This window comes from Jaculus jaculus, chromosome 8 (assembly GCF_020740685.1).
Source record: "Jaculus jaculus isolate mJacJac1 chromosome 8, mJacJac1.mat.Y.cur, whole genome shotgun sequence".
Taxonomy (NCBI): domain Eukaryota; kingdom Metazoa; phylum Chordata; class Mammalia; order Rodentia; family Dipodidae; genus Jaculus; species Jaculus jaculus.
Genome location: NC_059109.1, coordinates 64705149 through 64731209, shown reverse-complemented (window position 1 = coordinate 64731209; position 26061 = coordinate 64705149). Strand labels below are relative to the sequence as shown.

The window sequence follows — 26061 nt, the reverse complement described above, 5'->3', positions numbered from 1 at the left end:
AGAGCTTAATAAGTAAAATCTATTTGACTGCAATGCTTAACACTACCCCACAATTCCTTTTGTTTTGTCTTGTTTTGTTTTGTTTTGTTTTGTTTTATGAGGTAGAATCTCACTCTAGCCCAGGAGGACCTGAATTCACTATGTAGCCTCACGGTGGCCTTGAACTCATGGCAATCCTTCTAGACCACTGCCTCCCAAGTGCTGGGATTAAAGACATGCACCACCATGTCTGGCTCCCCCACAATTCCTGGTATGAGGATTTATTGGGGGATTTCTAATGGCAATGCTTAGGATAGATCCAGACTCCTACTTAAATCTAAGTCAGTGGGCTTTTTCTCCAGCTGCAGAGAACAGAGGTACAAATTTTCCCACAGGGGCTACAGATTCTTCATGGATTGTTTTGGCAGTGCAGTACTACGGTCAGTTGAAGGAGCTAAAGAACCAAAGGTACATAGTGGAAATAGGATGAGGAACCTTAATATGCTGAAGAAGAAAAACAGAAATAATATGGGGAATGCCTATAGTCAATGAATTGTCATGCACCTCTCCTAAAATGGCAGCAACATTTGAAATGTGAAAAGGGTAAATTTAGAACAAACACTAATAATTCCTTTTTTCATATACCACTTAAAGAACATTACTTTAAATCTCTTAAACAAAAGTACTTGAATTTCTTTGTGGATGAACAAGCTATAATGGGCTAGAAAGAGAAAGCAACGTGCTGGTATGTTTCAGGCTACATTCAGTGGACCCCCTCTCATGGTTGAGGTCAGATTATAGGGGTGGATAGATTGGGTTTCAGATTCATTCCTGGGCTCACATTGCAGCAGCAAAGCACATGCCATCTTATATGCCTGTTAGTGAATGAATAATTGAGCATGCTTGGAGCTTCTTAGGAAAAAGTAACTCTTAAAACTTGGTTTGTTATTTGGTGGCATTATCAAACCCATATAGTGGCTTGTGGAAGTGTGAGAAAAGATCTCACCATGTTAGCTCAGGCTGGCCTAAAAGTACCTTCAAAGTTAAGATCCTCTTGCCTCAGTCTCTGGAGTGCTGAAATTATAAACTGCACCATCATAACCAACTTCATAAAGTAATTTGAAAGTAACTATACCCAGTGCCCAAAGGTGGGGTGCTAGTAATACTTAAGGGAAATTAATTATCCAGGAAAAGAAATAAAACAAGATTTGGTTATCTTGTAAAGATGCTTTTCTACAAGTGCATATAAGAAGTTCTGAACACAGTTATCTTAGGTTGATTCACTTAAACACTGGTAGTCAATGTGAAGACAGATAAATTCTGAAGTTTTTAAAAAATTTATTTATTTATTTTTATTTTCATAATTTTTATTAACATTTTCCATAATTATAAAAAATATTCCATGGTAATACCTTCCCCCCCCACACACTTACCCCTTTGAAATTCCATTCTTCATCATATTACCTCCCCATCTCAATCATTGTACTTACATATATAGAATACCAACCTATTAATTACCCTCCTTCCTATCTTTCTCTTCCCTTTATATCTTCTTTTTAACAGACTGGCCTCTGCTACTAAGTATTTTCTTTCTCACACAGAAGCCCAATCATCTGTAGCTAGGATCCACATATGAGGGAGAATATGTGGCGATTGGCTTTCTGGGCCTGGGTTACCTCACTTAGTATAATCCTTTCCAGATCCATCCATTTTTCTGCAAATTTCATAACTTCATTTTTCTTTACAGCTGAGTAGAACTCTATTGTGTAAATATGCCACATCTTCATTCTCCACTCATCAGTTGAGGGACATATAGGCTGGTTCCATTTGCCAGCTATTAGAAATTGAGCAGCAATAAACATGGTTGAGCATGTACTTCTAAGGAAATAAGATGAGTCCTTAGGATATATGCCAAGGAGCGCTATAGCTGGGTCTATGGAAGATCAATCATTAGCTGTTTTAGGAACCTCCACACTGATTTCCACAATGGCAGGACCAGATTGCATTCCCACCAGCAGTGTAGAAGGGTTCCCCTTTTTCCACATCCCCGCCAGCATTTATGATCATTTGTTTTCATGATGATTGCCAATCTGACAGGAGTGAGATGGAATCTCAATGTAGGGTTTTTTTTTAATTTTTATTAACATTTTCCATGATTATAAAATATATCCCATGGTAATTCCCTCCCTTCCCACCCCCACACTTTCCCATTTGAAATTCCATTCTCCATCATATTACCTCCCCATCAATGTAGTTTTAATCTGCATTTCCCTGATGACTAGTGACATACATCTTTTTAGATGCTTAATACCATTCATATTTCTTCCTTTGAGAATGTTCTATTTAGCTCCATAGCCCATTTTTAGATTGACTTGTTTGATTCCTTATCATTTAACTTTTTGAGTTCTTTGTATATCCTACATATTAATCCTCTATCAGATATATAGCTGGCGAAGACTTTTTCCCATTCTGTAGGTTGTCTCTTTGCTTTTTTCATTGTGTACAAAATCTTTGTAATTTCATGAGGTCCCAGTGATTAATCTGTGATTTTATTGCCTAAGCAATTGGGGTTGTATTCAGAAAGTCTTTGCCAAGACCAATATGTTGAAGGGTTTTCCCTACTTTTTCCTCTAGCAGTTTCAGTTTCAGGACTGATGTTAAGGTCTTTAATCCATTTGGACTTAATTATTGATCATGGAGAGATAGAAGGATATATTTTCAACCTTCTTCAGATACATAACCAGTTTTCCCAACACCATTTGCTGAAGAGGCTGTCTTTTCTCCAATGAGTATTTTTGTCATTTTTATTGAATATCAGGTGACTATAGCTACCTGGACTTACAACTGCGTCCTCTATTCTGTTCCATTGATCTACATGTCTGTTTTTCTGCCAGTACCATGCTGTATTTGTTACGATGGCTCTGCAGTACAGGTTAAAATCAGGTATGGTGATACCACCAGCCTTAGTTTTGTTGCTCAGTATTATCTTAGATATTCTAGGTTTTTTGTGATTCCAAATGAATTTTTGGATTATTTTTTCTATTTCCATGAAGAATGCCTTTGGAATTTTGATAGGGATTGCATTAAATGTGTAGATTATTTTTGGTAAGATTTGCATTTTCACATATTTATTCTTCCAATCCAGGAACAAGGGATGTTTCTCCACTTTCTAGTGTCTTCTGAAATTTCTCACTTGAGTGTTTTATAGTTCTCATTGTAGAGATTATTTACTTCCTTGGTTAGGTTTATTCCAAGGTACTTTATCTATTTATTTTTTTGATGCAATTGTGAAGGGGAGCGATTCTCTGATTTCATCCTCTGTGTGTTTGTTGTTAGCATATATGAAGGCTACTGATTTCTGTGTATTTATTTTGTATCCTGCTACATGGCTGTAGGTTTTGATCAGCTCTAACAGTTTGCTAGTAGAGTTTTTAGGGTTCTTTATGTATAGAATCATGTCATCTGCAAATAATGATAACTTGATCTCTTCCTTTCCAACTTGTATCCCTTTTATGTGTGTCTCTTGCCTTATTGCTATGGCTAAGACTTCCAGAACTATATTAAATAAAACTGGGGACAGTGGACACCCTTGTTTTGTTCCTGATTTTAGTGGAAAAGCTTCCAGTTTTTCCCCATTTAGTAATATGTTGGCTGTAGGCTTGTCATAAATAGCTTTTATTATATTGAGATATGTTCCTTCTATTCCCATTCTCTGTAGGACTTTCATCATGAAGGGATGTTGGATTTTGTCAAATGCTTTCGCTGCGTCTAATGAGATGATCGTGTGATTTTTGTCCTTCAACGCGTTTATATAATGTATTACATTTATAGATTTGCGTATGTTGAACCATCCCTGCATCTCTGGGATAAAGCCTAGTTGGTCGGGGTGAATGATCTTTTTGATATACTCTTGTATTCTGTTTGCCAATATTTTGTTGAGAATTTTTGCATCTATGTTCATGAGGGAGATTGGTCTGTGATTTTCTTTTTTTGTGCTATATTTGCCTGGTTTTGGTATCAGGGTGATGCTGGCTTCATAGGAGTTTGGTAGAATTCCTTCTTTTTATATTTCCTGGAAAAGCTTAAGAAGCAATGGTGTTAGCTTTTCCTTGAAGGTTTGGTAAAATTCTACAGTGAATCCATCTGGGCCTGGGCTTTTATTAGTTGGGAGATCATTGATAACTGTTCAGATCTCCATGCTTGTTATAGGTCTATTTAAGTGATTAATCTCATCTTGATTTAATTTAGGTAGGTCATATAAATCAAGGAAATGATCCATTTCTTTCAGATTTTCATACTTTGTGGAGTATTGCTTTTATAGTAAGTCCCTATAATTTTTTGAATTTCTCTGGAATCTGTTGTGATGTTACTTTTTCCATCTCTGATTTTATTAATTTGTGTCTCTTCTCTCTTTCTTTTGGTCAGATTTGGTAATGGTTTATCAATCTTGTTTATCCTTTCAAAGAACCAACTCTTTGCTTCATTAATTCTTTGTATTGTTTTTTGTTGTTGTTGTTGTTTCTATTTTATGAATTTCTGCCCTAATCTTTATTATTTCTTCCTGTCTACTGATTTTTGGTTTGCCTTGTTCTTCTTTTTCCAAGGCTTTAAGGTGAAGCATTAGGTCATTTACTTGCAACCTTTCGCATTTATTAATATAGGCACTTAAGGCTATAAATTTACTTCTTTGTACTGCCTTCATTGTGTCCCAGAGATTTTGATATGTTGTTTTCTCATTATCATTTGACTCTATAATTTTTTTTGATTTCCTCATTGACCCATTCATCATTTAGTAGTGTATTGTTTAGTTTCCATGATTTTGTGTATGCTCTATAGCCTTTCTTGGTACTGATTTGTAGTTTAATTCCATTGTGGTCAGATAGAATGCAAGGAATTATTTCAATTTTCCTGAATTTGTTAAGATTTGCTTTGTGTCCTAATATATGGTCTATTTTAGAGCATGTTCCATGTGCTGCTGAAAAGAATGTATATTCTGCAGCATTTGGATGAAATGTCCTTTATATATCTGTTAGGTCCATTCCTTCTATGACCTCATTTAGTCAAGATGCCTTTCTGTTTATTTTTTCCTGGGATGACCTGTCAATTGATGAGAGTGGGGTGTTAATGTCACCCACTACAAGTGATTTTGCTGTTATCTGTGACCTTAGTTCTAAAAGTGTTTGTTTGATGAATTTGGAAGCCCTCGTGTTAGGTGCATATATGTTTAGGATTGTAATGTCCTCCTGTTGGAGTGAGCACTTAATCAATATAAAGTGACCTTCTTTATCTTTCTTGACTAACATTGGACTGAAGTCTACCTTATCAGATATTAGGATAGCAACCCCTGCTTGTTCTCTAGGCCCATTTACTTGAAACACTGTTTTCAAGCCTTTCACCCTAACATAATGTCTTTCTTTTATAGAAAGGTGAGTTTCTTGGAGACAACAAATTGTAGGATCCTGCTTTTTAACCCAGTCTGCAAACCTGTCTTTTGGTTGGGGCATTGAGGCCGTTGATATTAAGAGATATTATTGAAAGGTGTGTATTTATGTTTGCCATTTTTTTGTGTGTGTGTGGTTCTGGTTCTACCTTTGGTCTCTTGTGTTAACTAGTATTTGAGTATTGCTTGTTTTTCTAGGTTCCTTATATGTGTGCTTTTCCTTTTCTTCAGCATGGAGGATTCTATCAAGTATTTTCTGTAGAGCTGGTTTTGTCTTCAATTACTCCTTTAACCTGCTTTTGTCATGGAATGTCCTTATTTCTTCATCTATTTGAATGGATAGCCTTGAGGATAAAGTAACCTTGGTCAACAGTTGTTATCTTTCAGAACTTGGAATATATCACTCCAAGCCCTTCTGGCTTTTAAAGTTTGTGTTGAATAATCTGCTGTAATCCTGATGGGTTTGCCTTTTTAGGTAACTTGATTTTTCTCTCTAACTGCTTTCAATATTTTTTCCTTGGTTTGTGTGTTTGGTAATTTGATTATAATATGGCGAGGAGTAGTTCCTTCCAGGTTTTGTCTGGCTGGGGCTCTAAAGGCTTCCTGTATCTGCATTGGCACCTCTTTCCCAATTTGGAAGAAGTTTTCTTCTATGATTTTGTTGAAGACGCCTACTATGCCTTTGGAGTGGAATTCTTCTCCTTCTACTATGCCCTGAATTCTTATATTTGATCTTTTCATAGTGTCCCAAATATCTTGAAATTCCCACTCATACTTTTCTATAAGTTTGTCTTTCTCTTTGTTGGACTGTATTAGATCTGCCACCTGGTCTTCTAGCTTAGATATTCTGTCTTCTCCTTCATCCATTCTACAGGTGAGATTTTCTACAGAGTTTTTTTATTTCATTAACTGTGTTCTTCATTGCTAGTAATTCTAACTGGTTTTTCTTTATTATTTCTATTTCCTTATTTATGTCTTATATTGCCTTCTTTATTTCATGAAATTGGTGTCCTGCATCTTCTTTGATTCCTTTGGTTTCCTCTTTGACTCCTTTGATTTGTTCTCTGACTTCTTTGAACATATTTACAATCATTCTTTTGAAATCTTTCTCAGGCATTTCCTCTAACTTGTTCTCACTGGAGGTCATTTCTGATGCATTAATACTTTTAGGTGGATTTATATCGTCTTGCTTTTTAGTGTTTCTTGTGTTTTAGTGTATATATTTTTGCATCTTGGATTAAGTTAATGCTTGGATTTTCTAGCTAGCTGGGTATTCTTAGCTGTATCAATTGATTTGATGTTATATATCTTCAGGATAGGAGCTTAAGGTGTTAGGTGTGGCTCTTAAGGCTCTCAGAGTATCTGCAAAGGTGTTCCTAGGGGTTGAGTTTCCCTGCTATGGGAGTATTCATGTAGGCTGAGTGGAGTAAAATACAGGTAGATTCTAAAATTGAAGTAAACACTACACATTCGATCAAAATCAGCACCGAGTATTTATGCAAGAATAGTTATTCTAACAACCAGATCCTCTATCAAGAAAAAGGTTAAGATTTCTCATCTGTTGAGGGATCCAAGTCAGCTTGTGACCAAGTGAGACCCTAACCTGGTGCAATTAATCCCAGTTACCTTTTTGGAGGATTTTGGTCTCCGTCAAGTTGCTGGCTGGGTTGTTGGGCTGCTGTCCTGATTTCTGGAGCTGGGCAGTGTCTATTCCTGTGGGGCAAACTGAGGTTGGCAACTGTGGCCCTGCAGATCGGCACCCCCGCTGCTGGAACCACTACTGCTGCTGCTGTAGCTGCCACTGCTGGATTTGTCATCGCTGCTGCTAATGCTGCTGCTGCTGAGTCTGTTGCTGCTGCTGCTGAAGCTGCTGCTGCTGAAGCTGCTGTTGCTGCTGCTGCTGCTGTAGCTGCCACTGCTGGTTCCGCCAGTGCTGCCTCTGAAGCTGCCACTGCTGGATCTGCCACTGCTGCCACTGAGCTGCTGCTGCTGCCTCTGAAGCTCCTGCTATTGGATCTGCCACTGCTGGGGCCACTATTGCTGGTTCCGGAGCTGCTGATGTTTCTGCCAGACCCTGCTCCTGCTTGGGTCCTGCTGTCGGCTCAAGTTGGCATGGCCGGATCCCAGGACTGCTGCTCTGTTCGCTGGAGCTGGGCTCAGGCGGTGGGGGAGGGGAGGGAGACAATGCTACTCTAGTTCTCTCGCTGTTCCACGTGTTCTTCTACCTCGTGTTCTGCTCCTCTATTGCTCACTGCCGCTCTCCCTTTACTTTTCTTGAGTTGTGGAGAGCTCCAGTGTGAGTGGAAGCTCCCCTCACCTGGCTTTTCCTGTGGCTTGAGCCGAGCCATGTGGCTTTCTGCCGCCGTGGTTGGCGGACCTGCCAGGGTCACTTTTGCCAGCCTGTGCAGGCTCTGGATGCTCTGAATCTCTTCTACTTTTCCCCTGCTATTTCAATTTCCTATACACCTCACTTTTTAGTAAAAGTGTGTATTTTGCTGAGTTTTTTGGTCTTTTTCCCCCCTAGGCTGCTTTGGCATGGTACCTATATTGCCATCTTAACCGGAAGTCTTCTGAAGTTTTCTTTTTATGAATGGGTTAATGGAAATAGTATTCTTCTATGGGCTTTCCACTCAAGAATGTTATACCAACACACAAGTGTAGGAACTGGATCAAATACTTCAGACTAGTTAATGAAGCAGTGATTACTCACAGAAACTTTAGAATTTTTTTTTTCCTTTTAGGACATACACTTATTTTGTTCTTTTAAATATTTAGCATAAATCTTAAAGCAAATCACAAATTTGCTGTGATACAAGCACACCCCTTACACACACACACACACACACACACACACTTCATGCTTGGATTTCTGAGTTATGTTTCTCATTATTTATGACTTTAAATTTAATCCCTCAGTTGGAAATGAGAAAATGAAAGTACTTTATTTTAAAAGTCAACTGTTGCCAGGTGTGGTGGTGCACACCTTTAATCCCAGCACTCGGGAGGCATAGGTAGGAGGATTGCTGTGAGTTTAAGGCCATCCTGAGACTACATAGTGAATTTGACGTTAGCCTGGACCAGAATGAGACCCTACCTCAAAAAACCCAAATAATTAAATAAATAAAAGTCAACTGTTAAAATGGATTTGTTTAATTTCTGAATGATATAGTAATAAAACTACAGAAAAGGAGGCAATGCATTCTGCATAAAAACAAAGTCTGCATTTATTTTCAAGTGTTCTTGATGTGAATGATGTTCAGTTATTATTACAGTCACACTCTACTCTAATTTTAGCTTTCCATATGCTAACAGGTACAAGAAAATAGATTATAATGTCACAGAGGAACAAATTTTCCTTCTGTTTGCTTCAACTTGTTTCTTATTTACTCACTGAAGCTCCCTTCCTTCTAGACTGTGGCCTAGAAATGATGCAGTAGGGAGTCTAATAGGACACTCATCCCTGTAAAGGAGGTGTGGAAAGAGATCCAGCACAAAGTGTTGAAAGTGGGTACCACATAGCCTCATGGTAGAGTGACACTGAAAGTTCTCTCTCTCCAGATAAGCATTCTCTTCAGGGGCTTCTGAAAATCTGGCTGCTTATTCTAGATTAGGCTTAGTTGCCTTTATTGATAGCAATGATGCAATGCTTCTTCTCATATACTAGGTCCAATGAATTACTATAGGCAGCAGAGAACTCTGCTGAGAATAATTCTGAAAGAGACTGGCAACACATGTAAAACAGACATACTTACTTCTCAAAACTTTGATGGTATCCACAAGAAGATTGTCAGATGGTAACTCAATAACAAACAACACAATTCTGGATTGTTGCCTGATCTAGTAAACCAAACATTTTGAAATTTGGAAACAGGAAATATTTTGCCCAGACCAAATTTTTGACCATCTGCCACATATAGCTATTAGCAAATTGTAATATTGGGGAAAGCCTTCAAGTGTCTAATTGTAAAGAACACTTAGAACTTTTACAAATCTATACTTACAGGATCCCCTCCAGAGGCAAATGAAATAGATTGCATATGGTGATTTGCAATAATCTGAAAAACATGAACAAATTACATATATGTGAGGTATAATTTATTACTCTTGGATATACAGGGCCTACTCATAATGAGCATATGTTTGCTTTGTTTTTATCTACATAGCATCCTTTTAGAAACCACTCTATCCATATTCCATATGAACCTGTTTTTGTTGTTACTTTACATACTCTATTCTTGAGATACCTTAAATACTCCTAAATAATCTCATATAAATCATGGAGGTGACAAAGCCATTTCACTGCCCCATCTTCTTTATGGACATATGATCCAGGTCTACCCAATCAGCAAACACCATCTCTCTGGATAGAGTCAAGCCAGTCAAGGTTTTCGGGAAGGGAATGATGAATTTTAGCATCCCTCTGTCACTAAGACCCACGTAAGCCTAAGGTTTCTGGGCGCCTTTTGCTGCCATATGGGAAAGCCTGCTGGAAAAAAATGAAGTTTTCCCTCTGGAAATTAAATCAAAGTTGAGAGTTAAAACAGGAAAAAAAAAAAAATGATGCCAACGGTTGTTCCATTACTTTAATCAATATATTTTCTAATTCCCTTTAACTTTTTTTCTGACTATGTATTATAATTGTTTTTAATTCAGTAGAGGCCACTCACTATCAAGTGTCCTAAGAAACTAACATTAAGACTTCTAATATAAGGTAAGACTTGTCAGATAAACTGCATTAATTAGCCAAGATTATCTGTTTTACTTGATATTCTAATTTGTTTGTATTTGGAAACCACACTATAATGCTAATTTGTAGAGATGACTTGACATGCTGCTGTGAAGGTTCATTAAAATAGCAGCTATGAGCCAGACATGGTGGTGCACGCCTTAAATCCCACCAGTTGGAAAGCAGAAATAGGAAGATCACCATGAGTTTGAGGCCACCCTGAGACTATATAGTGAATTCCAGGTCAACCTGGGCTAGAGTGAGACCCTACCTAAAAAAATAAAATTAAACAAAAAAGCAATTATGCACCTATGAACTAATCCTAGTTTGATAATTATTTGGCAGAATCTACTAAAGCTGCAAATATAAGATGATCAAGCAACCTTGCTCCTAGATGGGCATCCCCCAGAATTGAATAAATATGCCTACCAAAATCTATTTGCAAGAAAGAAAATAGCTACTCTATTTATAATAGCCTTAGATGGAAACAAGCCTAATGGTGACTATTCAAAGAGTGCACTACTACATAGCAACATACTTATTGAGGAAAAAAAAAACCCAAACACAATGAATATGTCACACATGGTTTAGTTTACTGAAATTCAAAATCAGACAGCTATTTTATTGAATTATTTAAAATCAGGAGAGTAGTTATTTCTGGGCCAGATGAAGAGGGAGTAAGTGGTTTACTGGGGTTCTGCAAATGGTACCCCTTGATCTGGGCAGTAGTTACACAAGTAAGTTCTTCTTATGATAAGCAACACACATTATTTGTGCATTTTTCTGTATTTTAGCAAAGAAGAAATCAACAGATAAAGAAAGATCACATATCAGTAATAGCTAGCCAGACTTGTGTATAGGGGACAAGATGGATGAATATTTTACACAATATGCCTAAATATTAAAGGAGTAATCATGTAAAGCTTTCAGGAAAGCTTCATTGAAGGCCATAAAAGACTTCATTAACCAGACCAATATATATCATCTTATGGATATGAGGCAATTCTGTAAAGATGTCAGTTCTCCCCCTGCAAATGCATGGAATTACTAGAACTCCCACCAGTGTCATCAATGGAACTTTTTAAGCTGCTTGTAAAGTTAATATGGAAGAAGGAATATAAAAAAAAACCAGCTTAAGTAGTTTTTATTTTTATTTTTACAATTTTATTTATTTATTTATTTATTTGAAAGAGAGAGAGAGGAAGATAGAGAGAAAATGGGCATGTCAGGTCCTTTAGCCATTGCAAACTAACTCTACATGCATGTGTCACTTTGTGCATCTGGCTTATATGGGTACTGGAGAATCATTCCTGGGTCCTTAGACTTTACAAGAAAGCACCTCAACCTCTAAGCCATCTCTCCAAACCTTAAGTAATTTTTATATTTATTTTTATATTTATTTATTTGACAGAGAAGAGAGACGGGGAGAAAGAGAGAGAGAGAGAGAATATGGGTATGTCAGGGCCTCCAGCAGCTGCAAATGAACTCCAGAAGCATGCATTACTTTGTGCATCTGGCTTACATGTGTCATGGGGAATCGAACTTAGGCCCTTTGGCTTTGCAGGCAAGTGCCTTAACCACTAAGACATCTCTCCAACCCCTTAAGTAATTTTTAAAAGAACAATGAGATCTGCCTGATTAGATATGATAAAAATATGCACAATAAAAATATCCAAGCTGCTTCTAAAATTCATATGGAAGAATAAATATACAAGAAGAGCTAAGGCAACATTTAAAGAACAAAAACAAGATTTACATGGTCAACTAGCAGAATGTATTAAGGAAGTAGGAAATCCATTTTAACAGTCCAAAAAATATATATACAAAAGAATCTTCCAGAATCATCCAGAGGCAATGAATATTAGAGAGACCCAAAACCCATCAAAATGATAAGGAAAGAAAGCAGTAGACAAGTCATCTCTAGGACAATTTCCAGAGTCCAAAAAACATCAGAGGAAGATGTGGATTAAATATGAATGTTGTTCTCACTGCTAGGGAGATAGCTGTAGACACTAGGGAGACTCAAAACTCATCAAAGCAGAAAATGAGCCGCTGCTGAGCGACAACCAAAGATTTGTAACAAGCCTTCTAGGGCTCAGGATACCTCAGGGGGTGGAAAGATTGTAACATCCATAGGATGGAAAGATGTATTCTGAGACAGTGCTCCTCCCTCCCTGGAGATGGATTGGTGCATTCATGATCCCACAGTGATGATCAATAACACCACAGAGGAGGGCCTCCAGTGGACTGGGGGCAGAGGACAGGGAACATGAGTATAGCCAGATGGGAATATGACCAATTGCAATATGTTCATATATTAAAATTCTCAATAAAAATCTTAACTTTAATCACATAAGAACTACTTTTAAAACTTTCTATAAGCCAGGGTGATGGAGACACCAAGGATACTGAATATGAACCAAACTAGAAATCCAAAAGCTACTGAGAGCTCAACATTAAAGTAGACTTAAAACACACCCACCACGGCTCAGGAAATTTTGTGGAAGAGGGGGCAGAAAGATTGTAAAAGCCACAAGGTGGGAAGGAATATTCAGAGGCATTGCCCCCTCACAATGACTGACTGCTGCTCTCACCACTCATAACCCACAACCCCATTGTGAATACCAGCAATCCCTCTAAGAAGGTCCCTTAGTGGACTTGGTGGCAAGGAGATGGGAAATGATGGTACCAACACATTTGTCCATACAAAGTTTCTACTTAATAAAAAAAAAAAAACTGGACTGGAATGATGGCTTAGCAGTTAAGGTGCTTGCCCACAAAGCCAAAGGACCCAAGTTTGATTCCCCAGGACCCACAAAAACCAGATGCACAAGATAGAACATGCATCTGGAGTTCATCGTCTGGAGTTCATTTGCAGAGGCTGGAGGTCCTAGTGTGCCCATTCTCTTTCTCTATCTGCCTCTCTCTCTCAAATAAATATTAAAAAAAAAATAAGACTCTAACACAAACATAGCTGAAGAATATAGTTGTAAAATGAAAACCATAGTATTCATATAGAGTTTATAAGGAATTCTTACAAATCAGTAAGAAAAAAAAAAACCACAAAAATCAGACCAGTCAATGCACAGAAATAATATAAACGCTTGCTAAACCTATATTGAAAGATAATTAGCTGGGTGTGGTGGTGCATGCCTGTAATCCCAGCACTTGGGAGGCAGAGGTAGGAGGATTACCGTGAGTTCGAGGCCACCCTGAAACTCCATAGTGAATTCCAGGTCAGCCTGGGCTACATTGAGACCCTACCTTGCAAAACCAAAAAAAAATAATAATAATAATTAACCTCCAAGAAACTGTAGTTAAGGAAAATTTAAAAACATAATTACAGTTGATAAGATTAAAGTTGAGTTTTATAAATTTAAAATCATATGTGTGACAAAGGTATGGATATTCCCAAGTACTGCTGACTACAGCTTAAATGTATAGAGTGACTAAAAAAGTATACTACTTTTCCTTATTCTAGAAAAACACTGGCACAAGTCTGTTTACTGGCCTACTGTGTGCGTGTATGTAAATTTATAAATATAGCTACAAATTATGTATCCATGGTTAGGTCAACTGGTATGTTTATGCAAATCAAGAAAAAATACAAAGCTAATACTTCACATTGCTTGAGGGCTTTTTCCAAGTTAATTATGTAGAAAAAAACAACATACGTATAGCAGTACTTTTGCTCCTGAAAATTTTTCTTTATAACTAAAAAAATATAGTGCGAATATTAAATTTTGAAAACGACAATCAAAAAACGGGTCACTAATTGTATGCTGAACTGAACCGTGGTTAGGAGACGTAGACTTAGAACATCTGTATGTAACTGAAACCTTGGAAGAAATGCGAGTGCCTGGGGGAGGAGACCGAGGGGATAGGGCGGATCCTGCTGTTACAGATCTGTGTATTTTGCAGTTTCCAGCATCGTTAGAAGTATGGTTAGGTGAGCCGAGTGCTAAGCAGTGCACGCGTATACAGTCTACCTAAGGAAGAAGTTCGCCTGGACAGAAGGAACCAGCCAGAGCGGCCGGGGGCGGGGGGGGGGGGGGGGGGGGGGGGGGGGGGGAAACGACGGGACCGCCAAGCACTCGCGCATGCGCACGCCGCCGCAGCCCACCGCGCACGCGCACTGCAGCCCTCCCACGGCGCCCATCTCTGGCTGACAGCGTTTTGCGAGAGTGACCCGCTAACACCATGTCGGCCATGGCAGAGCTGTCGGAGCTGTACGAAGAGAGCAGTGACCTGCAGATGGACGTGATGCCTGGCGAGGGCGACCTTCCGCAGATGGAGGTAGGCGGGAGCCGGGAGGAAGGCCCCATGGAGGAGGAGGCCGCGCAGCCGAGGGCGGCGCGCGAGGCGAGGCGCGGCCTGGACCGCCGGCCCGGCCCCGACCCCGGCCCCGGCCCCGACGAGCAGGCCGCGGGCCCGGGCTTCCTGAGCGAGGACGAGGGCGACGACTTTGACGACTGGGAGGACGACTACGACTTCCCCGAAGAGGAGCCCCTGAACCGCGCGGGCTACCGGGTCTCGGCCGCCCTGGAGGAAGCCAACAAGATGTTTCTGAGAACCTCCCGAGCCGGGGAAGCCGCCCTGGAGGGCGGCTTTCAGATGCACTACGAGAAGACCCCGTTTGATCAGTTAGCTTTCATCGAAGAGCTTTTCTCACTGATGGTGGTCAATCGTCTGACCGAAGAGCTCGGTTGTGACGAGATCATTGATAGAGAGTAGTTTCCTTGCTGATAAAAGAGGAGGGAACGACTTGAGAGAGGGAGCCATCCGACATTCCGCTATCGTTTGGGTTCATTCCAAATAGTTCTGTGCAAGAAAAGAACAGTTGGCTTTTGTTTCTCCGAATAAGAAGGCAATAGTGACTGCACAGCTGTGAAAAAGGAAAAGAATCATAAAAAGAAAGGACCCTTAGGAAATCTGTTTCCAAGGATGCCCTAACATACAAGGTTTTGGCTTTAGAGCTTATTTTCCTTACGTTGGCAGATACCTTCCATATATGCTTCGCTATCAAGATGTTTTTCCAAGAGTAAATCATGGCCAAGACAAACTGCCAATACACGAATCTAATTATAAAATAAGAAAAAATATGTCCACAAGAGACCTTGAGTTATTTGGACTGAATGCCTGTTAAGAAAACTTTCCCAGTTCTTTTTTTTATGATCTAAGTCAGAGTGATTAATTAGCAAAACCAGTTTAAGGTTGAGCATTCTTCATTATCACAAAAGGTTAAGCAAACTATGTGTCTATATATGTGTCACATGTATTATTATCTTAAAATATGCTTCCAAGAGCATAGGAAAATTTTGTTGTACATGTGTTTATAAATGATTTATAAATTTATAAATGATTTATAAAGGTACGATCTATAATTCAGGAAATTTTACTGTGACTTTTTAAAAGTCAAAATGCCATTTGTAAAAGTTTAAATTCAGACATTTAAGTGTATGTGAAAGTACAAACTTTCTAACACCTTTCTATAGTAGGGAAATTTTGCTTGCTGTTTAACATGACAGGTGGAAAGACTTTAAACTTCATATGTAGGAACTGTTAGTAAAAATAATGAGTAAAAAGAAAGCATAAACAGTTATGCTATCAAATTTTGAAGGTTTGAAACCTGCCCAGAAATCCTCCTTGGTACCTGAAGTTTCTCTCTCCTCCTCTAAGCTTGTTATTCTTTATTCACCAGCATTGAAAATAATAAAAATTTCTTGTTCTGTGTACTTTACTTGGCTAATAGTTTTGCATACATACTTTGAATATTTTTATGACTTATATCATTGCATCCACTATAAAAATGAAAAGGGAATTAAGGGGAAATGGACCAGTCTCAAATACCTGATTGACAAATAATTTTCTGGAAGTTAAATAAATTATTTGCCAGTCTCTAAGTAGATAGGAAAACCTGTTCTATCACATGTGCACACTGTGGTTATTTTATAAAGATGTTAAAAGTCCCATGAAAGTAACAACTGCATCCATGGCAATGCCAGGAAGAATTAGTTTTGAACAGGTCTTTTACCATGACAACTAAAATTGTGCTCCATGCTGGTAGGACAGGACAGATCCAGTACTATAGGACAACTCTTGAGTCTTTCACAGTCATCTTGCTTTTGGAGGCTGAAGACTGGACCATAACAAGGATTATCAAAATCAGTGGGAACACTTGTTTGGTTCAGAGGAGGGAGAGAAGAGGAAGAAACTAGACAGAAGATGTTGGTGCTTAATCCTACCGTATCTTCCATCTTTTCTTTTCCTATTGCTTTCTTAAGCTTGTAGCTGCAGCCAGATGTCTCTAAGCAGTTGTATGGTCAATGTAAGTCAACAATACTCCTGGGGTGTTCAAGAATTCCAGTGCACAATAAACTGATAAGCTATTTTTACCATTAGCCAAAGATGGCAGGGCAGATAGGCTCACAAAAAGCTGAGGTTTACAAAAAATTGTTTTTCTCTATGACTGGTTAGGGAGGGAAGGAGGCAAAACCACTTCCTAGTGTATTTAACGTTTCATCATGGAGAGAAAGACCTGGGCTCTACTACTGACTAAGCCTGGTTTGTTGACCTTATGAAACAGTAAACTGGGGCTGGAGAGATGGCTTAGCAGTTAAGGTGTTTACCTACAAAGCCAAAGGACCTCTGTTCGATTTCCCAGGGCCCACATAAGCCAGATGCACAAGGATCTGGAGATATTTGTAGTGGCTGGAGGCCCTGGTGTGCCCATTCTGTCTCAAAAATAAAAATAAAATATTTAAAAAAAAAACAGTAAGCTGGGCTGGAGAGATGGCTCAGTGGTCAAGGTGTTTGCCTGTACAACCAATGGACCCAGGTTTCATTCCCCAGTACCCACGTAAAGCCAGATGCACAAGATGGTCCATATATTTGGAGTTTGCCATGGCTGGAGGCACTGGCATACCTATTCTTCCCCTCTCTCTGCCTCTTTCCACATCTCAAATAAATAAGTAAAATATTTAAAAATCAAACAAAACTGAGGGGCTAGGGAGATCGCTCAATGGTTAAAGGTACCAGCTTGCAAAGCCTGCAAATCTAGATTCAATTTTCCAGCCACCCATGTAAAGCCAGTCACAAAAAGTGGCACAGACATCCAGCTTGTTCACAGCAGCAAGAGACCCTTGTTGTATCCATACCTACGCAAACTAAGCTGAGACCACTGAAATTAATATTTGATCATACTTACTGAAAATCAGAGTATGTTTTCTAACGTTCCTTAAACAGTTTCATGTAGCTGAAGCTGCTTTTTGAACTTGTTCTGTAGCTTGAATTTATCCCCCTGCCTCCACCTCCCCAGAGCTGGAATTATAGGCTTGTGCTGCCATGCTTGGTTTCTGACTTTCTAATTTTTTTAGTGATTTTTAAAAAATTTTTAAATTTAATTTTATTTATTAGAGAGAGAGAGAGAGAGAATGGGTATGCCAGGGCCTTCAGCCACTGCAGAAGAACTACAGATGCATGCACCATCTAGTACATCTGGCCTATGTGGGTCGATCCAGGGGAATCAAACCTGGGTCCTTTGGCTTAGCAAGCAAGTGCCTTAACCACTAAGCCATCTCTCCAGTGCTACTTTTTCTTAATGTTGAGATTATCAATATAGTTCCACTAATTATCTTAGAAATTGGATAGATATACATAATCTCTGGCTTGGGTTCTAAACTGTAAATAGGGTTAATCAAATTTACTTTATAAATGGTGAGGATGAAATTCAGATAATTTGTCATACTAGTAATTTAATTGCTTAGAGACCAACCTCTTAATTTTTGTTTTTCAGTAAAAACTGAGTGTCTGGCAGTCCTCCTTCACTATTCCTATGTGGCAAACATATCCATTTCACTTCCAGAAATGACATTCTGTTTGTCACTTCCTGAGTGCTGTCATTGTGATGCCACACAGCACTCACCATTTGTCATTGCACTGGTACCATTATTTTTTGTTTGTGTATGTGTTCTGGACAGTTTGCATTGCCTTTTTGGCTTCTATGTATTAGAAGTTTACTCCTATGTATTCTGTTTTTTGGGGGGGGGTTGAGGTAGGGTCTCACTCTGGTCCAGGCTGACCTGGAATTAACTACGTAGTCTTAGGATGGCCTCGAACTCACAGTAATCAACCTATCTCTGCCTACTGAGTGCTGGGATTAAAGGCAAGCACCACCACACTTGGCCACTTTTTTTGGGGGGAGTGGTTTTTTGAGGTAAGGTCTCACTCTGGCCCAGGCTGGCCTGGAATCCACTATGTAGTCTCAGAGTGGCCTCGAACCCGTGGCGATCCTCCTACCTCTGCCTCCCAAGTGCTGGGATTAAAGGTGTGCACCACCACACCTAGCCATTTTTTAACTACCCTTTTATTCTCTTACCTTATCAAATCAACAGCTGTTAGAGATGGTGACAGTTGTAGATAGGAGTAAAGGTTTAATGGGAGTGGGAGCTACTGAGACAATTTTACTTAAAACCCTAAAATGCACAGTAGTCTACCCATGATTTTACTTGCTTCAGTTTCATTTTAATTGTCAATTTCAATCTGAAATATTAAGTGGAAAATTCCAGAAATATATTTTATTATACAACATTATAATAACATGATGAAATCTCATATCTTTCTCCTCACAACATGTAAATTATTTTTTACCTATACTGTATACTCACCCAATAGTCATTTATCATCCCTCTGTTATCAGATCACTGTCACAGTATCTCAGTACAGTGTTCCTTATTTTCCTTAATAATGGCCACAAAAAAGAGTAATGATACTAGTAATTTGAATATATCAATGAGAAGTCATACAGTGCTTCCTTAAATGAAGTGCTGAAATATCTTGACTTAAACAATCTTATCCTGAGGTTGCTAAGATCTACAGAAAATACGGTATCTGTAGGTTTTGATTATATCTGAGGTGTTAGGCATCTGCTGGAGACATGGAATGTATTTCCCCATGGGTAAGACATACTTTATAAAAGTATGTCAATAAAGTGTGATGCTTGAATTTTAAAGCAAATATAGACATTCCTATAATTTCCTTTTCCAAAATATCTTTTCTAATCACACAAAATGGTAATATTTAAGCATTAGGTGTTTCATATTTTTGCTTTGTGTCTGTGAAACTTCTGAGAATAAATGGTTATTATGAACTTAATATTCTCAGTGACCAATGATAAATGTGACTCACCTAAACAATAGGTACTGTCACCTATGACTATTCCATTATGGAACACTATCCTCCAGATACCATGACTGTGCCATCTTAAGCAGAGTATCTGCAACTATCCACATAGGACTTTCACAAGATTGGGCCCATTGATGTTTCCTCATGGAAAAAGAGAGTGGGTGGGGTCATTAGACCCTCACCTGAGATTTCAGCTACTCACTTCCATTTGTACCACCCCCCTCCAAGTATATGTAATTCTACCACACAGTCGGGGTACTAAAAAGAGGTTAACTGAAGGGGGAGGGGATGCTGCAGCTTTCATGATGTTGTTACTCATACTGAGTTGGGACTTTTTAGTGATGCAGCTATTTAAGGGTCACTTATACTTCTATAAGTAACTCCTCAGCCATGCCCAATCAACTCCCTTAGTTCACCAAGCTGGACTTGGATGGAATCATTTTTTTGAACTGCCACTGGTGCCCATTCTGAAGTTAATAGATGTTTGTTCACATCTCTCCATGAAAAGTCACACAACATCTGTAAGTTTGAATCTGGGTTTGTTTTCAGGCTAAATCATAACTTGTTAGTGGGAAAGGGCATGTGTTAGTATTTGTGTTTATCTTCCATAAGTAGCTTTACTTAAGGATTTAGTAAGTTGTTTTCTCATACTACATTGATAAAGACTCTCCATGGCCTTCATAGCTTGGACATTTAGCTGACCTTTTCATGTGGTATATAAAGCTACTTGAAACATCCACAGTGACATATCCTCCCCCTACCCCACCACCAATATACATTCCCCCCAGACCTACATAATGGCTCCAACTCAGCTCCAGAATCTGAAATCAGTGGGATTCCAACTTTGGTCCATGTTCCAGCAATGTACACATAATCCCATCTCATGCCACCAGTGCAGAAAAGATGTGAGCTATGCAAGAGTATATCAGAAGCTACCCTGTGTCCACTCTCCCTACCTCTATTTGACTGGAAGATTATGGGATTATAGGCATGTAGTAAATACTCTTCTAGACTGAGAATAGACTGCCCTACCATATATAGCACAGTCTAATTGTTTGTAAACTTCCCCCATTCACTTCACTTCAGACTGTGTATGGAAAGAGCCTTTACTTAAAAAAAAAAAATTTAGTTATTTGAGAGACAGAAAGATGAGAGAGAGAGAGAGAGAAAGGGAGGGAGGGAGAGAATGGGCATGTCAGAGCCTCCAGCCACTGCAAGTGAATCCCAGATGCATGTGCCACCTTGTGCATCTCACTTATGTGAATCCTAGGGAATTGAACCTGGGTCCTTTGGCTTTGCAGCAAGTGCCTTAATTGCTAAGCCATCTCTCCAGCCTAGAAAGAGCCTTTTATGTTTGTTTTTGTTTTAGTTTTTTCAAGGTAGGGTCTTACTCTAGCCCAAGCTGACCTGGAATTCACTCTGTAGTCCCAGGCTGGCCTTGAACTCCTGTGGTCCTCCTACTTCTGCCTCTTGAGTGCTGGGATTAAAGGTGTGCACCACCATGTCAGGTTAGAATTGTTGGACTTGGACATTTGTCAATGACTAGAGTTGTTGGACTTGGAAGTACAGAGTTTGTTGTTATGTTTGCCTTGTTTAAATCTTGTATTGGTTGAATATGTCTTTGCTATACCCAATGCCATCTTTTGCAGTGTGAGTGTGTATTCTATGTCATTATGGGTTTTTGAAGGATTTTTTTGATATTATGGCTCAGTTAAAAGATCTCAGACTATGGGACTGTTTGAACATCATTAGGATTGATAAAAACTATGGGGACTTTTAAGGTTGGAGTGAATGCATTGCATTTTGCATCATGTATGGTTATAAGTTTACGGGGGCCAGTGGTGGAATGTGGTGGTTTGAAACTTAGGTTTTTTGAAAGCTAGGTTCCCAGCTGATGGAGATTTGTGAGTTAAACACTCCTGGAGGCAGTGTATTGTTGAGGGGGGGGGTGGACTTATGGTGTTATAGCCAGTTTCCCCATGCTAGTGTTTGGCACACTCTCCTGTTGCTGTTGTCCATCTGATGTTTGCCAGGAGGTACCCTCTACTCTTGCCATCATTTTCCTATGCCATCATGGAGCTTCTTCTCAAGTCTGTAAGCCAAGATAAACCCCCTTTTTCTCACAAGTGGCCCTTAGTAGGGTATTTTCTTACAGCAATGCAAACCTGACTGCAATAATTATCCACACGCCACTTTTCCTCTTTGTCTCTCATCTGTACTGTAAATGGATGACTACCTCAGGGACAGTATTTATGATTACCTTGATCCTAGTGAATATAAAGCCAATTAGGTAACAACATGCTATTTGTAAGGTTAAATGTCCCAGTAATTGGTTAGTAATGCTGTTATCCTAATATTGTTATGCATAAGTTTTGGGTGGGTTGTTTCTCTTTATGATTTATTAAATTGTAAGCATACACTGTCACTTTATTCTTTTTTACCAACATAGTTCCAGAAAAATAGATGTGTTAATCTATGACTGCATGCATTGTCTTACCTCGTGGTTGTCAAGATTCATCAGTGTGAGGCTGCAAGTTGAGATGGTCAGTTTTATATTTATTCCCGAAAACTGAAGATTACTTTTGCCAAGAACTGTTGATTGGAACTTAACTGGCACCTTTAAAAATAACAAAACAATGTTATAAGTTATTGACTTTGTTACAGACAGAATGGTAATTTTTCAATGTTAAAAATTAGCCAAGCCTATTCTCTTCTTCTCGAACTTACTTTACATAAATCAAACAAGATGGAATGATTTGTTGTTAAAATCATTTTAAAAATTAGAACATTCAAGGCCACCCTGAGACTACATAGTGAATGCCAGGTCAGCCTGAGCTAAAGTGAGACCCTACCTTGAAAAACTGAAAAAAAAAAATAGAACATAGAACATCCTTTAATAAGTGAAATATGAAGTCTCATTACTTCTTATACTTCCCTTCTTTCCATATGTTGGGAGTGGAGGCTTGCTTTATATAAACACATCCCCATGAAGTTAACCCCAGATGAGCTCCTTTTAAACAGAATTCAAAAAGAGAGGAAGAGAAGAGAAGGAAAAATAAAAAGGAAAGGACAGAAAGAACAAAGAAGAAAGGAAAGAATGAAAAAAAAAACCTATAACACTAAAGTACAAGATCAACGCATTTATAACGTACTGAAATTAGAAGGCAGCAAACAATCATCTGGCTGAGCATCCACACTTTCCAGGAACAAGAACAGTATCTCCAGCAGTGGGTGCTGTGCCCAAGGGCAAGTACAGACCCAGGGCTGAACCCTCATGTTAATTACTGGAAGCTCTGGAGTGTTCTCTACTCTGCCACTGGAGACCTCTCCATTTCAGACAAGTCAAGTGCAGTGGGAATACTTGAGTGATGAGTGAGAGCAACTTCAGATTTATCTCTGATACATGTTACCTAACATAGGCCACACTAAACCTTGAGTTACAGAGCACTTAGACCATGTTGAGTTTCCTTCCCTCCACCCCACCCCCCAAATTGCAACAGTAAGAGGTTTATGAACGTGCAATGACCAAATCAATTTTAAATGAATGAATTGTGCATCCAAGGTGTTTCTGGTAGCAGTTGTGTTACATGGTGCACTTTCACTACAGCCTTGGTCCCAAACACATGTGTGCACTTGGTACTGCAAACACCATCATGCCACACAACACTGGCACACACTGCCTAAAACACCTTGGCTATACTTGAGACTGTCATATGTTATAAAACACACTGTTCTTAATTGTACATGCAAAGGTCTGTTCTTATAAAAATATGATGATTTAATTACAAAAAATAAAGACTTAATATTTTCTTACTGTCATAAAAGGTTAAAGTAATTTATCTATGGATTGCATTTGTTAAGATGTAAGTTTTAAATTAACGTCTTTGGATTATATCATGTTAGATTATTTAATTTTGAAATTTGATATTTGTAAAACAAGTTGCTATTTGAATCTCTGACAAAACCATTCAATGAATTTGGGTTAGGGATTAGGGCAGTATTTTCAATAATTTCTGAAATGGCTTTAAGCATACTTCCGCCATTTTGCACTAATATTTATGTGAAGTGGTGTTCTCAGCATTAGTTACTATAAAATACCCATCAACTGTGAAAAATTTTGATGATGCTCTACAACCCTCAGTATCAAACATTTTACAGATTTAAATCTTTTAAAATATTTATTTATGTGTATGTGAAGGGGAGGAGAGAATGGCTGTGCTATAGCATCTTGCTGCTGCAACCATAATCCAGAGGCATGTGCCACCTTGTGCATCTGGCTTTATGTGGGTACTTGGGAATTGAAACCAGCCTGGATGGCTTTTCAAGAAGTGCTTTAACCACTAAGTCATCTTTATAGCCCCAAAATTTAATTCTTTATGTAAAAACAAACACATCCTTCTCATTAGTATGTTTGCTCTAGCCTAATAAAATAGTAAAAGTGTGTGCATAGCAAATAATTGCGTTAAAATATATTTGTTTGTGACTTATCATAGGGATATGTTTGATTTGTATACCTATTATATATACCTCTATACTCAGGGTTCCATAAATATTTCTTAGGCAAAAAGGAATTGCAAATGGAAAAAAAAACCCCTAGAACAGACTAACTATCTTGATACTATTTTTGCCATAGCGAGAAAAACACAAGACAAGGACCCCACAGCAATATTTACCTTTCGCTTTTTAATGGCTCCAGTGGCCTCAGGGACAGCTTCACACAGGCGACTTATTGCCTCCCTACAGACCAGAAACCGTGGAGAGACTTAGCATACCACCTACACACTGGAAGTGTTCAAGACAAGTTGGAAATTATTATGATCAAAATATACAGAGACAATAATGGTGAGGCTGACACAGATGACCTTTCCTCAGCCCACAGGAAAAAGTATTATGTTTACTCTTGTGATTCAAAACAGTAAGACCATGCAGTACCCTACTATGAAAAATGCTTTACAAGGACTCCTGTTGTTCACTTAATTAATCTTTTTTCCTTAGATTTTCAGGTTTATTTTGCTGTGTTGATGATTTTTAACAACCACAAAAATATGGACAAACTATTGTTCATTGGAAATGCGACACAATTTTACCTCGAGCAAAGTCTTCTCTGAGCTGTTATGAATAAGAACATGGTACTATCTTGGCACTGAAAATAATTACATACAAATGAATCTGATAGTAGAAGGAGTTTAAAAGATTGAGAGACCATTGAACTTCAAGGTGGTTTCAAATGGGGCCTTATTGACTGAGCTTCTGCTATAAGCCACTGAACTTTCATGTAATTTCAGAGACAGAAGAAAATCAATATCAAATTTCCTCCTTTACTTGTTTTTCTGCCTTACTATATGTTTCACTTCCTGAGAAAAAAAGTACCACTGAAGTAAGCAGTTTCTCCTTAATGGAATGTGAGGCCAGACCCTCAAAAGAATGAGAAAGCCTGCACCCATTAACTTGCTTCCAAAGAATTTTATTTTTGGTCAGGTATGCTAGCTGTGGCTGTGTTCTCAGCATTCAGGAGGATCACCAACATTTCATGATCAGCCCAGGCTACACAGTGATACTCTCAACACAAAAACAAGCATTTGAATTTAAGATTCCAAAATTAACCATGGGCCTTCTCTCCAATAAATAAATAAATAAGCCTGTTTGCATACTTTATTCAGTTTTATTCAGTTTATTTTCCATTTCAGACAATGGAACACTCAGGAGCCATAGATGGTTGTTAGAAAATTTTCAGTGCCAGGGATGGGATACCTCCAGTGAGTTATTGGCCAGGGAGGTACCCGATGCCCCCAAAACATTATAGGCCATTGCCAAGGCCCTTGGTTTCCCACCAGGAATAGATGGTAAGACCCTATTGCTGAAGACTCCACATACTTGGGCTGCAAGGCCACTGAGAAATCCTGCTGGAACTGAGCTGATAACCTCCTCCATGTATAACAGCTGACAGAAAGCTGGAAGAAGCCATTCTACATGTAGTTCAATGGGAGAAAGAGATACCACCAGTGAAGATACTCAACAGTGGACACTGCAAGCCTTATAATTGGTCAGCCAGCCCAAATGAGCCAACAGGTACAATAGTGGCACGTCTGTCATGGTGGAAACCAACTGCCCTCCAATTGGACTGGAGACCTGCTCCATGGGGGGAAACACATCCGTGATACTGAAAACTTAAAACGGGTAGTCATGAGCCCTAGGGGTGTAACATCTGCTGATGTCTGGAAAAATGCATATTTTTTTAAGTATGCTTATCAAACTGCCCAGTAAGCACTTCTCTTAATATTCATACCCTTATATTAATGCTACTCTCACTTTGGGTAGATAATCTCTTTTCAGATGGCAGTGACTTTGGGATGACTCAGAAAGTATCATAGTGCTGGAAAGAAGTGACTGGAGTACTGAGTAACATCTCTATCACACCTTCCAAGGCTCAGGGTCTAATGTGGAAGAGGTGGTGGAAAGAATGTAAGAGCCAAAGGAAGGGTAGGACTCCGTACAACGTGCTCCCTCCAGACATAAAATGGCCTGGATATCCATGACCTCACAGTACCTGATACTACCTACACAAGACCATCATAAGAGGAGGAAAAGACCATGACATCAAAATAAAAGAGAGACTGATTGAGATGGTGATGGGATATGATGGAGAATGGAATTTCAAAGGGGAAAGTGGGTGGGGGAGGGTATTACCACGGGATACTTTTTATAATCATGGAAAATGTTAATAAAAATTGAG

General features: G+C 38.9%; 2 protein-coding genes across 2 annotated transcripts in view; one reads left to right on the top strand and one right to left on the bottom strand.

Annotated features, from left to right (window-relative positions):
* Window positions 1–26061, bottom strand: part of Shc4 (SHC adaptor protein 4) — a 112612-nt gene that overhangs the window by 43408 nt on the left and 43143 nt on the right. The window contains exons 3-5 of the mRNA XM_004669736.3: window positions 24002–24065; window positions 21826–21945; window positions 9421–9474 (exon numbers count right to left, since the gene is read on the bottom strand). Of these exons, the coding sequence (XP_004669793.3) occupies window positions 9421–9474; window positions 21826–21945; window positions 24002–24065 (238 nt within the window). The remainder of the gene's footprint in view (window positions 1–9420; window positions 9475–21825; window positions 21946–24001; window positions 24066–26061) is intronic.
* Eid1 (EP300 interacting inhibitor of differentiation 1) lies at window positions 14275–15880 on the top strand. The gene has a single exon (XM_045156609.1). It carries the CDS (start codon window positions 14346–14348, stop codon window positions 14877–14879), a length of 534 nt encoding a protein of 177 aa, XP_045012544.1. The 5' UTR covers window positions 14275–14345; the 3' UTR covers window positions 14880–15880.

Bases quoted from the DNA above. Each gene is read 5' to 3' on its own strand.
- Eid1 (XM_045156609.1), top strand. From the start codon at position 14,346: ATGTCGGCCATGGCAGAGCTGTCGGAGCTGTACGAAGAGAGCAGTGAC.